This window comes from Falco cherrug, chromosome 7 (genome assembly GCF_023634085.1).
Source record: "Falco cherrug isolate bFalChe1 chromosome 7, bFalChe1.pri, whole genome shotgun sequence".
Taxonomy (NCBI): Eukaryota; Metazoa; Chordata; class Aves; order Falconiformes; family Falconidae; genus Falco; species Falco cherrug.
This window is the reverse complement of record NC_073703.1, coordinates 23,942,601-23,959,007: the sequence shown is the minus strand read 5'-3', so window position 1 is coordinate 23,959,007 and position 16,407 is coordinate 23,942,601. Positions and strand designations below refer to the sequence as shown.

Genomic DNA, 16,407 nt, shown 5'->3' with positions numbered 1-16,407 from the left:
GACTTCAGAATTGCCTTTCTGTGGCCAGGATTAAATGCTGCCAAGCAGGAATGCCTGAACAGATCAAGCTTTAACGTTCAGATCTGTCACAGCAGGGTTCCAATACGCCCTTGTTTTCATGCTCCACAGAAAAAAAGCACTACCACTCTACTACCACACACTTTGCCTGTCTAAGAAGCAAACAAAACATCATGGCTATTGGAAAGAATAGCATAAAGATAAAAGAGCCCAGGTGATATCAATTTAAGCTATCAACGATTAGGTTAAAAGAAAACTTCAGGCCAGAAAAAAAAAAAAAAAAAAAAAAAAATCACACGTGCATAATAGAATGAGCTTAACTGGAGAATTCTTCAGGGGAATCGATGAACTGAAAACAATTTAAGGAGTGGTCACAACACTTACTAAAGGGATTATTTCAAGAAAAAAGTAATTTCCCCAATTTTTCCCCGCAACAAGTTTAAAATTCAATGGAAATAAGTATTCAATCTGAGTGAACATCAGTCACTGGGTATGCCTTTTATTTTCATTAAGTCATCACACCAATACATGTAATAGTTATAAATTTCATGCATTTGCAAAACTCTTGTGACCCTGCTGCGGACACTGTTAACCTTCTGGACTGGGGTGCAAATTTAGTGATGCTGGGTTTGCGTTTCTTTTGGATATTGTATTCTTCCAGAAGACATTAATTCTTCTCTTCTATCTCCAGCAATATGCTGCTAAAAGAGTACAGTAACCGAGTCAAAAACAACACAAGTTTTTCCTGCTTAACTTGCGTTTTGGATGGATTTTCTTACAGAAAGATTTCTGATGCACTACCTGTAAGTAGATGTCCTAGGTTTTCTAGCACAAATCTATACAGTTCTTTAAATATTTCCCCATACAAGGGAACAAGAAGAAGAATGATTTTTAGGGTGTTTGCTCTATGACTATAGTAATGGTCTTTTTGGAGTGGAGACTCACTATTTGGTCCGTCCAGTCAGCTCAACGGTCCTTGTGCTCACCAAATAGCAAAGGAAATAGCAGGACTGCAGGGCTGGAACAGGGGAAACGCGAGACTTGCCCTTCAGCTGTTATATTGGACAACTAGTTTGCTGTTGCTGGAGCTCAGATGCAAGAGCAGGATTTCAGACACACTTTTCCCCTGGATTACAGGACACTATCCCACACACAGCAGTATATATACTATGACTCCACTGCTTGTTTCAGAACAACTTCATAGTTGTTAGCTAGCCAAAACCAACTTACTCAGCTTCAACAAGAAATTTTGGCTGTTGTATTAGAGATAGGGGTTCCCAAGCAGCAGTGGCCTTCACTGCCTTAGTAAAAAAGGGCAGGAGAAACGGAAGGGAAGGAAGTGCTCAGCAGCCTTTCCCTGACCTGCTATAGACTAGAAACTCACAGCTTTACTCAAAGTACAGATTCCCTGGGGCTTCAAAAAGCAGCACACAGAATAGAGATTTGAACTCAATCTCCTTCTTCCTAGTTTAAAAAAGGTAAAATAAAAATCTGTCTTGGATACGATAAGAATATGTTAAGGGCAAGGGGTAGAGGGGCAGAATGTCTTACTCTCTTCCCTCCCTCTCCCAGCAGACAGCAACATTATTCTCACTACAGATGGGTTACCAAATCAACTGCTTTACTGTTACACAAATTTTCCATTATGATTTACACAGTATGCCGATGCACCATTTTGTAATATCTCTGTATAACTTACATTCTACAAGCCTAGTAAAAAGTGACAAAAGGAACTCTTGTTTTTTGCTTCATCCAGCCAACATAAAAACTTAAGCGTTTTGTCCTTAAAGTATCTTCAAAAGCTTAAATGTCCTGATAAATTCATGTGATAACATCAAGTTGCACTGTGACTGAACTACTGCTTTCCTGTAATCTCCCATTGGCAATGAGGTGCAGATGGCCACACACCCATTAGCAATTACAAAGTGCTCTCTGGAAGGAGTTAAAAGAACCAGACCCGACACTGCCCTGGTCTTCATTCACCTATCAGACCCTGCAGAAGGCCACAGCAGTCCCAATTAGAAGACATCACGTTCTGACTGAAAGGTGGGAAAAACCCTTTTCCTGAGTTAATGTGTGTAGAAAATAGAATAAGTAACTCACTGTCCCATCCATCATACGGATCTCAACTTTGTTTCTAGGGCTAACAATACTTTAAAACATTGTCTAGAAGTTCATTCATGTTAACCATCTCCTTCAGTAACTTGTCCTTTCAGGTCTGCTTGTCTTAGATTAAGACACCAGATGTTTATATACATTGAGGAGTTTATAAAATAAACAGAACTGCAAAATCCTTCAAGGAGTTCTGAAATTCTGCTAAGTTCTCCTCAGCCACAGTGAATAAATGCCTGCCTCATCCTTCTAGTGACTTTGGCTTTGGAAACCAGTAGGTCTCAGCTGTAGAGGAGTTAGGTACAACAGAGTTACACCCAGATGAATCACACAAACCCTGCGATGTCTCAGCAGAGCAATCCCACCTGTTCTGCATATATCCTGGCACTGTCTAGAGGACACAGTTCTCCTCAAGTCACACCTGGATGAGATGCTACAGACCTACCGGCGTTCATTATTTGAACTCTGGAGGATCCGCACCCCTTATTTTGAAATATATTCCTAACCACAACTTTAATCAAAAGCCTATGTTAACTTCCTCACTAAACAGCAATATTCCCATTTAACAGTAATCATAATCCAACAAGGAAAAGGGAGTTTAATGGTACCCGTTTCTCCTCAGGAGGCAGTTTACTCCATTCATTGCCCAGCATCCTGGTGATCTCTGGGAAAGGGACTTCAGGCCTCTTCGCTCGAAGCTGCTCCCTACGCTCATTCATGAATCGCACATACCCTGTGAGGGGGGATTTGGGGGCATTGGTGTCCCTAAGGGGTTTCTTCCTCTTTCTCCCTTTGGCCCAGCCTCCTCGTTTAGTTCTTTGCTGCTGCAAAATGAAAATGGAAGAAAATTCAGATTGAAGGAAAAGAATTACCACCTCTGGAAGGAATAAATACTCATGTCTTAAGCATTTTAATCAGGAGTACACTGCTGCAATACATCTTTTTATGGACATAAGTTTCAAACCTTACTTTAGAGCAATCCCGACTTCAAGAAAAGCCAAAGAAGTCTCATTGTGAAAAGCTGTTTGCAGTATCTCCTGATCCACAGGGACAATAAAATAACATTTGCATCAACTACTGACTGTAAAACCACGAGGACTGATAACCCATGAAATTATCATCCTAGCTAATGCAACAGAATTTTTTTTTCTTAGTTGTTTAAACTTACTCTTACCCTCATATACCCTCCCCCCCAAGTCATTTGCCTCAGTATCATGTTTGGAGAGATTCTGTGTATTAGTTAACAATTGGTAACTAGCTACTTTGCCCCTTCCAAATCTTTCATCTTTGTGCATTATGTGCCCAAAATGTGGGTGAAAGGACAGGATACAGGCTTTTCTATTCTATTTTATAGGGGTTTTTTCCCACTAATCACCACCAATAGAGAGATGAACAAACTCCAAAGCAGGGAATATCTTGAGATTTGCCTGTGGCACACTGTGAGCTCACAGAAATAACATAATTACCACTCATCCTCTTGGCTTCATACTACTACTATAGCAATCTCTGGACAACACTGTTTTCTTATAGTACATACGCACAACTGTTCCACTACTTCTCATCTCTCCCCAGATCAACATGTCCCTGACATCAAGCTAGCTTCAGTTTCCCTTCTGGAATTTGACTACTAGTTCAATTAAAGAAGGACCTCACAGAAGAAGACAAACTACAAGGAGGAATGTTAAATGCATCTATCAAAAAAACCCTCAAGCCACTTTCTTGTCAAACTTCAGTACCTTCGTGTTTTAGTCACCAGGAATCAGTGCGGGATGGCACACAACATACAGTCTAAAGCAGCAAGCATAATGCTTTCAGAAACATCATTTACTCCTGAAAGAGTACAATGTCACCTTCCTGACTCACAAGAGAGAAAATAAATTGTGGCAGCTGAACATCCAGCCTTCAGAAAAAGACAGAATGCAGCACCAGCCTGTGGACAGGGCTGGCTCAGCTGGAGGGATGCATGCTGCTCTCTGTACACGAGGCCAGCCAGCTCTCCCCAGCCAGCTGCGTGCAGCTGTGCAACACAGGAGAAAACCAGAGAGAATCAAAAGATGAAAATGGCAAATGGATGAAAATTTGTGATCCTATCCAAAAAAATCTGAGTAGGTAAAGGCAAGCTATGACAAAACTCCATGCTTTTGCTTCATTGAGAATTCACTATTATTTCATCTCACCTCCTCCTCAGGCTTCTGCTCAGTGTTTTCAGCAGTATTAGAGGACTCATTCTGCAGCTGCTGAACCTGTGACAAATCCTCCACCAAATCTGGGTTATTCACTGACTGTGAAGCTCCACCACTGAATGAACTCTCAGAATGAGCTACTCTGAAAAAGCACATAATAGCAAAAGAAAACCCTTTAATCATCATATTGCTAAATAATTTCCTCCCTAAAACATGCAAAAATGTTGCAAATATATTCAGTTTTTATACTAGCCAGAAAAAAATATATATTTTAGAGTCATTTTTTATGAACTGGCTGTTCTATCCAAGGAACTGCTATAACTACCATAATTACTATGGACTTGCAAAGACAGTTTGATTTTCAAAGTGGTATTCTGTTTAATTTCTAGTGAAGCTTTTGATTATACAAACAACTGTCAAGCAAGTAAATGTCTGGATCAGAAATCAGAAAGCATGAACATACGCTTCTTCAAAAATACCGTAAGGATTTTGAAATTAATGGTTTCATCTTCAACCAATATACACCTTTCTGGATGCATTCACTGTATTTCTCCACAAATACGCTTAAAGGTTTGTGGTTGTGTACGATTTTGGATTGAACTCCATTCAACAATTTCCTGTTGATAAGCGTGGGTACTTAAAGCACCAACTTGACTGGGTCCTTACAGGCTCCTGAATGGCCACTAATTTTATTGCAAGAGCTGTATCAATCAACCTTACTTCAAGGGCAAGCTGTTTGGAGGTAAAACCAAAAAAAGCACGTACACAGAAATATTTCTGAAGGTAGGGAGACAAAGATAAGCACGTATTTTGGGGCAACAACCCCACAGTCATTGTCACGACTTTGTTCTGTTGTGACAAATTAATATAAAATTTTGGGACTCATATCAGATTCCAATCCCTTTTTGAACCAGGCTAAAGATTACTTGGCCTTGCCCAGTTACATTCATGAAAATTACTACAACAGCAGTGTATGCTTCAAATCTTTCTTAATTTACTCAGATCTACAGCTGCTTACATGCACACCAGATTTTAAATATTTAAAATAATTGTTCCTGTTAACGTAGAATACAGCTATATAAAAATCAGAATATATTAACAGAATTGTTAGCTGAATGCCTACGGAAAAAGTTGTCTTTAAATAGAGAGAACAGTTTATTTTTATTACTCACTAATCAGCTATTGTGACATAATTACTAGTAAAGATACAAGGGCTGGAGAGATCTGTTCCTGACTTTCAGATACCAGATTGAGTTCATATTACTAACAGTTAGAGAAGAACAAAAGGAACAAAGCATACACATTTCTGTAAGTTAATTATATTTGGTACGTGTCAAAAAGAAAAATGGAATAATACAGTTTCTTAGAATCACTGTTACAGTTCTGTCCTGAAAGACAACTTATTTCTCAATTGTGATTTTAAAAGAAGCCAGTTTCAGTCTGTAAAAGCAGAGTCAGTCTGACAAAAATGACAGACATCAGTTTCTCAGCGATTTTCAGAAATCAGTGATGAACAGTGTATTTTTAATAGAAATAATTTATGTAGCATGGACGACTGTAACACCCTTACTCTCTGCCCCCATCACGCTGTCTGTCTTTAAAATCCCAGTGAAGCAAACTTAAAAAGATAAGAAACATTCAACAAAAGTTTGTGATCATTTCCATCAGTTCAGAAGAGTCCTGGTTTCTTCTAAATACAGTCCTGTGACGTTCTATCAAGGCCAAGGGAGTGTTGTAGGATTTATTTTTGTTGGGTTTGTTTGTTTGTTTTAAATCTCTTTAAATGCCCTCTTCCCACTGAAACAGTTTCCCTGGCAAGTCCAGAGATTGTATCTATCAGCTACAGGTTAAAAAGAAGTAGTTGCTTACCCAGTTACAGTAATTTCACTACCTTCCTTAGATCCATCTTCATCAGTAAAAAGTGGAGGAAGGTTGGAGCCAACCACCAAGTTCTCCATACCTCTGGTTTAAAAAAAAAATATGTTAATAATCTTATTGTTTCCCTTCAGCAGCACTTCAGTTTAAACATCACAACATTTTAAACCTATAAACGAATCAGCCTGTCATACCAGACTGGCCTGAGGACCAACCCTATAGGCAGCTGTGCTCAAGGTCAGAGAACAAAGATCATAAATGATGCTTCAGTTCAGAGTTTCCCTCTTAACTGAGCCCTATGCCAGTGCCACAGTGATGCTAGAAATCATGCTGTAGCATTCTATTTTATCCCTTGAGAGAGAAATTTTCATTCTCATACTCAGCACACAGGTACATAAATGCCACTCTTCCAATCCATGTTCCTGTTCATCCTTCACCATGCACCCTTCACCACAGAGGTTTCTTTGTTGATCCCAAAAGAAAATGGAAACTAAGTCTCAAATTAAGTTTCAAATTAAGATTGTATTTTATATTCCTTGTCCGTATTTTCACAATTTATCTATGTACATAGTTGAGTATTACAGCCAAGTACAGAAAACAGCAGTGTTAGATATTATTTTAAGCTTCAACTCACATACAACAGTTACAGAAGCAAGCAGTTTGAGGCACAACATACTTCTCATTCAATACGAACTGTTCCCAAGTTAGAATTGCTTTCTTTTGTATCCTTGTAGGCTGCCATAGGAATTTGATGTGAGATAAGAAATCCAAAGAAGAATTAAATTAATTCATCCCATTTCTTACTAAGATACTGGACTGTTTTGTTGTAGGGGAAAAAAATTTCCCCAAACAAAAAGAAACTCACTCTATGATTATGAGTTGCAGTTTCAGCCCATTTTGAAGGGCCATACCAGTTAATTTTCTATTCCTTCAGTTTAAAAGTCACCTTTGATGAGGTACCAGATATTCAACCTCAGTATTGCTATCCCTTGCAGCTAGTGTTTGGAGGGACTGATGTGAGTTATAAACTTGTGCTGCTTTCTCCTGGATTGGTATGCCTTCTGCTCAGCAGTGAAATCAAAATGATTCGAGACACAAAATCCTGCTTCTTGTTTTTAACATCGTATGTGTTTTCCCACACCCCACCCCAGTTCCATAAGTAAAGGTTTTATACAAACAAAAGTAATAACACCATTTCTTGCATCTTATATCACCTGCAGATCCCTACTACAAGTACTACATCTGATACGATGTGAAACTTGTGCAAACAAACCAGTGAATACAGCAGACCACCCAAACAGGTGAGCACTCTGCTCCTACTCAAAGGACTTTGGGTGTGTGAGACATTTATCCCACAGCTGTATTTGGTTAGAACTGGTCAAAGGACTCAAAAGGCTATTCTCAGGAACCAAGAGTGTAATCTACCTGACATTCTGTTTTGAGATCATGAGCTCTGCTCTATTCATTTCGTGCCTCCCTTTGAAAACATAAGAATATCTACACCCTTTAGCAACAGCTCCATACCTTCATAAGGTGCTACAGATGTTAGCTGATAAATTAATCTCTGGCAAGTCTCCAATTTGTTCAGTTAATGCTCACAGCAGATCAGTTGAAGATCTCCATGAAACAGGCATTGTGTTGATCTAATTTCCACCACGATGTTACATTCAGTTTCCAAAGACGACTATCTTTCCTATACAGACAGGAAGTCCAAGAAAGTAGTTACCTTCTCTCACTTTTCAGATGACATTCACCCTTTTCTCTTATGCTTTTCCAGCTGTAGAGATACTTAGATCACCCTGAAGAATCATTCTGATTCCTTATCTAGAAAATAGAGCTAGGCAGACTGCTTCTAGGTGGTACAGACATTGACCTCTAGCAAACAGCCTTTATCATATATAGGAGAGTCTCAACCAGGAATGAAGAAATCTAATTCCTACTCTATCATTATAAACCACAAACTGAGTATAGTTTAGGGGGCTCAGCCTCAACAGAGATGTGGCAAAGCTGGAGACTGTCCAGCAAGGGCTGTCAAGGTGGTCAGGGACCTAAAGCACCTGACCTGATAAAGAGATGTTGAGGAAACTGGGCTTGCTCAGTCTGGCAAAGAAGGCTAAGGGCAAATCCAACAGGTGCCTCAAGCTACCTGATGGAAGTAGCAAAGATGACAGAACCAAACTCTCAGTAGTTATGTAGGCATTTGCACGTTCATATGGGACACCAAGAGGTTACCAGGGAAGTGGTGGTGGCGGCATCTATCCTTGCAGATCTTAAATGCTCAGTTACACAAAGCTGTAACTGACCTAACCTAGTGTTGGCAACAGTCCTCCTTTGAGTGGGAGTCTAGACTAAGATGACCTCCAAAGGTCACTTCCAAGCAACATCGGCAGTTCCCTGAACCGCAACTCTATGTTATGCTTTCTTTCAAATACTAGAATCTCTGACATAAAAAAGAAGAAAGCTCAAATAATACAATGCTTTTAGGAAAAGCGATGAGATAGTATGATGGAACATACAGGATTTTAACTCTTCAATAAGGAAGTGCGAACAATACACACAGAAAAGAATCTACATCAAGCTTGGGGCATCATGTATTACAAGGAAACATGAAAATTCAACTGATTTGAAGAATGTGCTCTTCAATGATGCCCAGAAAGCTGTTTAAGCACAGCTACTAAATATACAACAAATTGCTTCATGCAGTTGTCAGGTGAAAGAATAAGGAAGTTTGCTTTATGTTGCACAATCTTTTAGTTTTGTCAGTCAAAATCTTTAAATTAATATCTTCAAAAAAGGAAGCTTCAGCAATCAGACTAAACCCTTGCAAATTATTTATTTATTCATATATATGAAAAGCTTTATGCATGTCTGAAAAAATAAAATAGCTTGCTTTGTTATCCAGGCACCTCCAGCAGCCTTCCTGGGGTCAAGGACCTCTCCTCAGCCTCACCACACCAGTATACTTGCACTCAGCATTCCCACACATGCCTTAAAAGAATACATATCCTCTGCATCTGAACATACCATTACCAAGTCTGTCCCTCATGCCCACTGTGACCTTTTCACCAGGTCCCCATATGTCTGTTCACATCTGGACCTAGTCAGCAGCAACAGAGTCTAAGCTTACTTTCAAACTGTGGGGAGGCAGCCGGACATCAACCTTAACAACATACAAACAGAACACAAACACAGGAAGCTGGGAGAACACACACTTCATTCTTTAATTTTATTTTTTCTTATTTAACCCATATGCTTTAGATACTAACTCTTTCAGTTGATACTGAGCCACACCCTAAAGAAAATTTAACATCAATGAATTTATTATGCCTTCTAATCTATTCCAGAAAGCAAGAAAATAAGACAGTTCCCTCAAAAGCTCAATGAGTACAGATGGGAACCCACCCAAGTCTCAGTCACATTTCTCATGGATAACTGTCCCATGTCTTTGTTCTAAAGTTGCTATCTACTAGTTTCAACCCCACTGTGGAGCTACATGTTCATTTCAGGACCATAACAAAATGAACAAACCAAAAATCTGAGGAAGAGAACAGTAATGGGGAAGGAACAGAATTGCTGCTTTTCAAACTTGAGCCTTTACAGAATTCACAGGAATTGAAAAGGACAGTTGGCAAGTCCCATCCAGATTAATATTTGTGCAGTGTTGTCAATTTAAGCTCTGGCTAAAGCATTTAGTAAGACACATTTGATTAAATTCAAGGCACAAAAACCAATGTACACTTAGTTTTTCAATGGCTAACAGATATATCCTATTTTCATTTTTTAACTATTACTACCAAAATAAAAGTGAAAGTGCTGTTAAACTCTAAACCTTTACAAGCACTACAATGCAATGTAAGGAAGCATCATGTTCAAATAAAACCAATTCAAACTAAAGCAGCTCTGAGTTCACTGTACTACACAACTAGTTGTACTTGTTCAAGAAAGCAACCAGCTAAGCAGGTTTTTTTATTATCAGCAGCATTTGATAAAGTGCTTGAGGAACTGTGATTTACTTTGGGATAGATCAGTCCGGGAAGATCCTGCATGGACTCAATTATACTCCCTTTATAACTTCTGTAAGGTGAGGCAAAGATTACAGCCAAACCGAAGTGTAACGCTCAATCTTAACACCACTTCGAGTTTCCATAATGATTCTGCTTCAATTTTAAGCACAATACTGCTCCACCAGAAACACTGTTCTAAGAATGCCAGCAGCAGACATACACCTCTCACTACTAGAGACAAGCCAATACAGTCAGCAACACATTTTTCTGACTTAACCTTATTTGCAAATACTCCAGGCTTTCCTGTGCACTGCTTTTACTCCCAAGGGCAGACTCCACAGGAACTTGAGATTTAGGTTTGGGGTTTTTTTCCCTTGTATTTCCTACATCCAGCATAACAGTGGTCAGTTGTGGAACAGCAGTAACAACCTGATGTACAGAGGCTGGAACAGTTTTTGGATGTCTGGTTTGGGGTGCACTACCAACCAGTATTTAAAAAGGATAAACAAACAACAGCAAAAACCCCCAAGTATAAGGATCAAGGAGGACGAGTGCAAGCTGGAGCTTCAGAGAACAAAGCAGCATTATGTGTGCAAAAGTCCAAGGCCAAGAAAAACACCAGTGAAGAACATGTTTCCTACCGTTCCATGCTGTCAGTGTTTAAACATTGGTAAGATTTCCAAAGAGCCATTAGGCACATATACTAACATAACCTCTTCATGAGCCTAAAGAAGATTCTATATTACCCTAAGCCACCCAAAATTTGGCTTAATATATGCTTCTCTTTCTCTGCCTTCCCTCATCTCTCAGGGAAAACAAAAGCTTCATAGAGCAGGAAATCTACAACAGTATTCTGTAACTTTCAGTTTAAATCTTCTAGTTGGATGCTTCAGCTGCATTCATTGAGAAATCATACTTAATACTACAGAGTGTGCCAACACAGTTTTACAGTATGATTTGGGAAATGAAAAAAAAAAACTTATACAGCATAAAGATCTAAGTACTACTACTACACACAAAGGGAAGAATCAAACAGTAATCAAATACCTTTCAAAACCAGGAGTATAGTTTAAATAAACTTTCTTAATTTCTTTTCAAATTAACTTTTGTGGGCAGTGCCATGCAATTGTAACATTATTCTAGTGGGAAAGATGAAGTAGCTGACTTGTATTTTGGGTAGGCTGAAAGACACCATGACCCAACTTCTAGTCACATCTGTACAGTAGAACGAAAAGGTTAAAAGAAGGTAGTTGTAAAACGAGGGTGAGAACAAACCCGTGATAGGAGCTAAACAGAACGACTGACTTTTCTGTAATATCATTCCTATGTTTGCAATGTTACTGCTGCTATTATAGGGCAGCAAGACCTATACACATGGGTGATGTGTAATTGAAAGCCCAAGTTTTAAGAGCCTTTTATGCATGTAATAGGTGGAGGGTAAAATTTGTCACAGTCAACCTTTTCTTCAAATAATCAGATAATTTACAATGTGCAATGACACAATTTCATCTAGCAGACCACCTCAATGTAGCACATTTGCATTGTTATTTTTCAGAGACTAGTAGAGTCAAGAGTAGAACATGTTCATGGCCAAACTGTTACAACAACGCAAGCTACAAACAGCAATTCTTCTCTTAACACTGTACACTGTTGTCTCATGGCTCACAGATCAAGAAAGAGCCTCTTCCAGACCCAAAGCAATTACTGTACATTCTCCAAAAAGTTCATTGTTTCCACAAAATGTAACTTGGTTTGCTTGTGTGAAGTGATTCACAACATATTGAAATGAGGCTGGACTCTACAGTGTCTGCACAGGTCTGGTCATGCAGGAAGTCACTGCTAAATGCAGACTGACTTCTTACTCATCCATCCCAAGGCCACATGAAATCTTAAGATGGGCCTGAACACTGAAAAAAAAGGTGAAAAGAGTCCTTAGCAACACTGCCTTTTCTATAACTACATCATATCAGATGATCTTAAGAAAAAAAAAATAATCAAGAACTACTAAACTATTTATCCATCCAATTAAAAGGTAAGGTTATAAATACATATCTATTACAGTTAAGCATATTTAAATATGAAGTCAGCATCAGAAATCTGACTTACAGCCTGACTATAAAACACCACAGGAATTTCAGCTGCCTCATTGCTAACTCTAGTTTCAGAAATGTTAGTGCTGAGTGGAAGATTTTTCTCCCATACTTCCTACTCCTGAAGTCTCTCATCCTTCTTTGCCAGAATAGCTCCAAACTTTACCATTCAGAGGTTAACAGATTAAAAATAAATGATCTTCTGCTACGTCACAGAAGAACCACAGTACTCCTTATCTAAGCACCAGAATCCAAGATCTTCATAGTGTAAGTAATTTAAACTCAGAAGACTTACTGAGAAAAAAACCCCATAGGATCATCATTTCCTCCGTCTGTCCACATGTAGCCAGAATATCAGAAAGATAACTGAAGCAAGAACATCTCCAATTAAAACCACAATGCTTTTGGAGCTGTCAGAAGTTCAGATTCTCTCCACAGCAGCATTTTCTTCCGTCAAGCCAGAGGAGAAACATATGATTGAACAACATTGACTGCAAAAATCAGATTTTACTTTTTCCCTACAGGCAACTCATTAGACAAAGGTCTTTGTGACTATAAAAATTGAAAGCCAAACTTAATGGGATGAAGGTTTTTCTGTCAGACCAGTAAGTATATACCAGAGAACAGCCCAATGCTTTTGTTTTTACTTCTTGCCAGTAAAAACAAAGAAACACTAGTGACCAGATAAAAAGCTGCAAGAAAAAAATTCCAGAGTTCCACTGCATTTCCAAACAACTTAAGGAAAGAAGGGAAAGATGTAAAGCTTAGTTTTATGCTTAGTTTGTCTGGATCCTTGTGGCAAATGCCAACAAAGCTATTAATACTTAAACAACAGTAACAGCTGCCAAAAATCTGCAAAAAACCTATTTTTTAAAAACACAAGTGTTCAACCCTATATTCTACTCTTATTTATATAAATGCATTAGGATGGAGCACATACAAGATATCTCATGTATATAAAATCCTCCTGTTTTCTGAAATTTAAGCCCTTATTCACACAGGAAAGGTATACACTCAACTCTGCAGACAAGAGTAAGAATAGCTCCACAGTGAATTCCCTCTCCGTTCAAATATATGAAAGAAAATTTTGCATCAGCAATAAACAAGCTTTTTAGCTCACTCAAAGGAAAACAAAAGCCCACAATGAGGTGACTGTACAATGAGTTGTGCTACCCACCTCCAAGTACTAAAATCAGTACCTGTGGTACAGGTACCCATAGAGAAGGCTTTGTTATCCAGCCCTTCATGGCAGTTATTAAGCATCTATGGATTAGGTTGGTTCATTTTATTCTAACTTTCTAAATGACAGTACCAGTTGCCATTTAAAATAATACCACTAACATACATAACTCTGCAAAATTAATTTAATCCTTGTGTTAACAGGTCTCACATGAGAAGATACAAACCATCCAGATGACAAAAATAAGTATTGCAATAAATCTTGAGAACTTTTTATTTTAATTATCACTCCACCTAATGTAAGCCCAGTGTTTGATTACCAGGGATGGCACTTGCTTTTGTAATTTGCCCATAAACCACCCCTCTGAATTTCCACCTCTTCAAGTGCTCTGTCATTTGAACATTTCTCTAGCATATGAAGACCTCATATTTCACAGGACAAAGTTTTCCAATAGCTACTTCTACACTAACAAGGCAAAAAGGACACCTCATTAAAAAAACAAAAACCATCAACTATGTAACAGACACAAACCATGCCTGGAGCACAGACACTTCTCTGAAACCACAGTAACCATGTATCATCCAAGACTTCACCAGATCCTGTTAGCTTCCCCATCAGGAAGTAAATGGTTACTTTCCTTCAAAATTGAAGTTCGGTTCCTCTGATCATTTATGTCATAAGACTTCACCATTTCACTCTTTGTGGAATGCAAAAATGAAAATGCCATAAGCAAAGCAGTTCATTAAATAATATAAATGAACAGAAGTTTTTTATTGTGTTTGCCCAGCTCTAACATTTACCAGTATCATGCAAATGAAATAAGAAACAGTAGTAATTAACACTTGAGGACTACTTTGATTTAAAATACCAAACAAGTATTCTGAACTAGACATAACTCAGTGTCAGGGAATCCTGATAGTGACTGGCCAGTGAAATGAGAAGTTACATATTTGAAGCAAATAGTTGAAAAGTAGATATACCTGCTGAGACCTAAAAGTTGTTTTAAAGCCATTTTAGCACTTTTGCTCTCTAAGCCTTACTCATCACAAAAGTTGCCAGGAAAGCAGAGCATATACTCCTAGCTCACTTAACTCTGGGAGAGGAAACTAGCTGCTGCCACAGAAGAATAGAGACTGGAATTTCTCTTGCACACATCCAGTAAAACAAGTTATTACTATTTTACAGAATGAGGTTGAATGCTTTAGATGTGAGAATACACTGAAAAGGGCATCAAGTATATACTTGAAAGAATGACTCACCACAGGCTTCATGACCCAACACAAAAGCATCTACTTTGACCTCAAGAGCCACAAAGACAGCATGGAACTGGATATTTTACATGCACTGGTATGGGTACAGGGACAAAGGTTAAAGGAAATGAAGTGTGGGAAGCATCTCACACAAAACAGGCAACTAATTCTGCTTCTGCAAACTTCTGTTTGCAGAAAAGACCCATCTTTAGAAAAAATATGGCATGCCAGCTTCCATATATTTTTGGTCTCATTATCTTGCTGTTGCCTTGCACTATTCCAACACAAAACAAATGAGTTTGAGCAATCAAAAAATCTGGCATTTAAAAGAAATCACAATTTTTAGCTAGTCTTCATTGTGCAAAGTAACAGGTATATAAACAGTCACTCTGTTCTGCTATTTTTTTTCCCCTTTAAAGATCATCAGAACCGATACTAGCAAATACTTTCTAATAGCAAAAGTAGTGGTGATCTGAGTTGGGCTGTTCGCTTCTAACTTGTTCTTAAAGCTCTCCAGTAATGGATTAATACCTATCAGAAATGAAAGTTTGGATGTATATTGCATGAAGTGCACCAAAACCCCTTTTCAGCCAAGGCTCTTCTAACAGTCTTTGATTTGGGATCATTTCACATGCATATCATTGGCATCAAAGGACAAAAATTGTATAGACCTCAGACTGATGGAAAAACAAATAAGGAAAACAAGCACAAAAGAACAGACATGAGGTTCAAGCAAGTATCACGGTATCAGTGAACACGGCCTACAAAACCTTGTCTGAATTCATGAAAAAAACCAGAAATGACAGCACAATCCTGCCAAAGCTCCTGGAACAGCAGACAGCTCCTCTGACCAGTGCTACCAAGATTTTAAAGTTGTCTGAGGCCACAGATGAAATGTGCCAAGATAAATGCTACAGGGAAAGACTATACCCAAAATACAAATGAAAAAATTTCGGGAAATTTGAAAAGACTGAAACTATATGCTCTTACTAGACACATACCAAGACTCCCCTCTCACCACCAAAAGGGAAAGCACACAGAAATTTTAAAATCATACAATAACCCAAATACTTCTACAGCTCCGTAGAAGAACTTATATCAGCATGAATGTAGACAAGCTAGAGCAAAGCTTTACCTATCCTCATTTTCAGCCACCAAAGGCAACAGGAAATTATACTATTTATAGCATCATGAATGGAAAACAAGGTAAAAAAACCAGTGGCATAGCCTACTGCAGTGGCCTGACTGCTCCCCAATTTTAAGCACTAAGTCAGACATCCAGAGATGTGAGACATATGGGAAGGGGCAGGCAGAGAGCACATTTCTGGAACATCTGTGGCATATATTATGAAAATAATTTTTCAGCTGAAATAGGATTAAGAAGAAAGAACTCATGCCAGGAGCATGCCTAAACACCCTAGGCTGAGTGCTCAAAACAATACATAAACATTTGCAGTATCTCATCTGATCCCCACACCACTTGAACAAATTGCTGTTGAGGACAGTGGTTAACCTCTTCCCACCGTCTTCCTTACCGATGCTGCAATCTCTCCTTTGTGCCTATCCTGTCATATCATAGGGAAAAAGTCAAAAGAATCCAGGGGAAAATAGTGACTAGGAGTAAAGCATCATGCCTAGAGCTTGGAGCCAAACAGCAAACAAGAACCTGGGAAGAATGTGGCTAAGACCTATAAT

The 16,407-nt window shown here is 38.6% G+C and overlaps 1 protein-coding gene across 7 annotated transcripts in view; it reads right to left on the bottom strand.

Moving 5' to 3' along the window:
* Positions 1–16,407, bottom strand: part of HMG20A (high mobility group 20A) — a 43,764-nt gene that overhangs the window by 12,206 nt on the left and 15,151 nt on the right. For 4 of the 7 annotated variants that reach the window (XM_055716076.1, XM_055716077.1, XM_055716072.1 and 1 more), the window contains 3 exons: positions 6,183–6,275; positions 4,308–4,455; positions 2,739–2,954 (listed from right to left, as the gene is read on the bottom strand). In XM_055716076.1, the coding sequence (XP_055572051.1) occupies positions 2,739–2,954; positions 4,308–4,455; positions 6,183–6,271 (453 nt within the window). In that variant the 5' untranslated portion in view covers positions 6,272–6,275. Of the gene's footprint in view, positions 1–2,738; positions 2,955–4,307; positions 4,456–6,182; positions 6,276–7,712; positions 7,882–16,407 lie in introns of all 7 variants that reach the window. The other 3 variants (XM_055716074.1, XM_055716073.1, XM_055716071.1) reach the window with 1 other exon arrangement.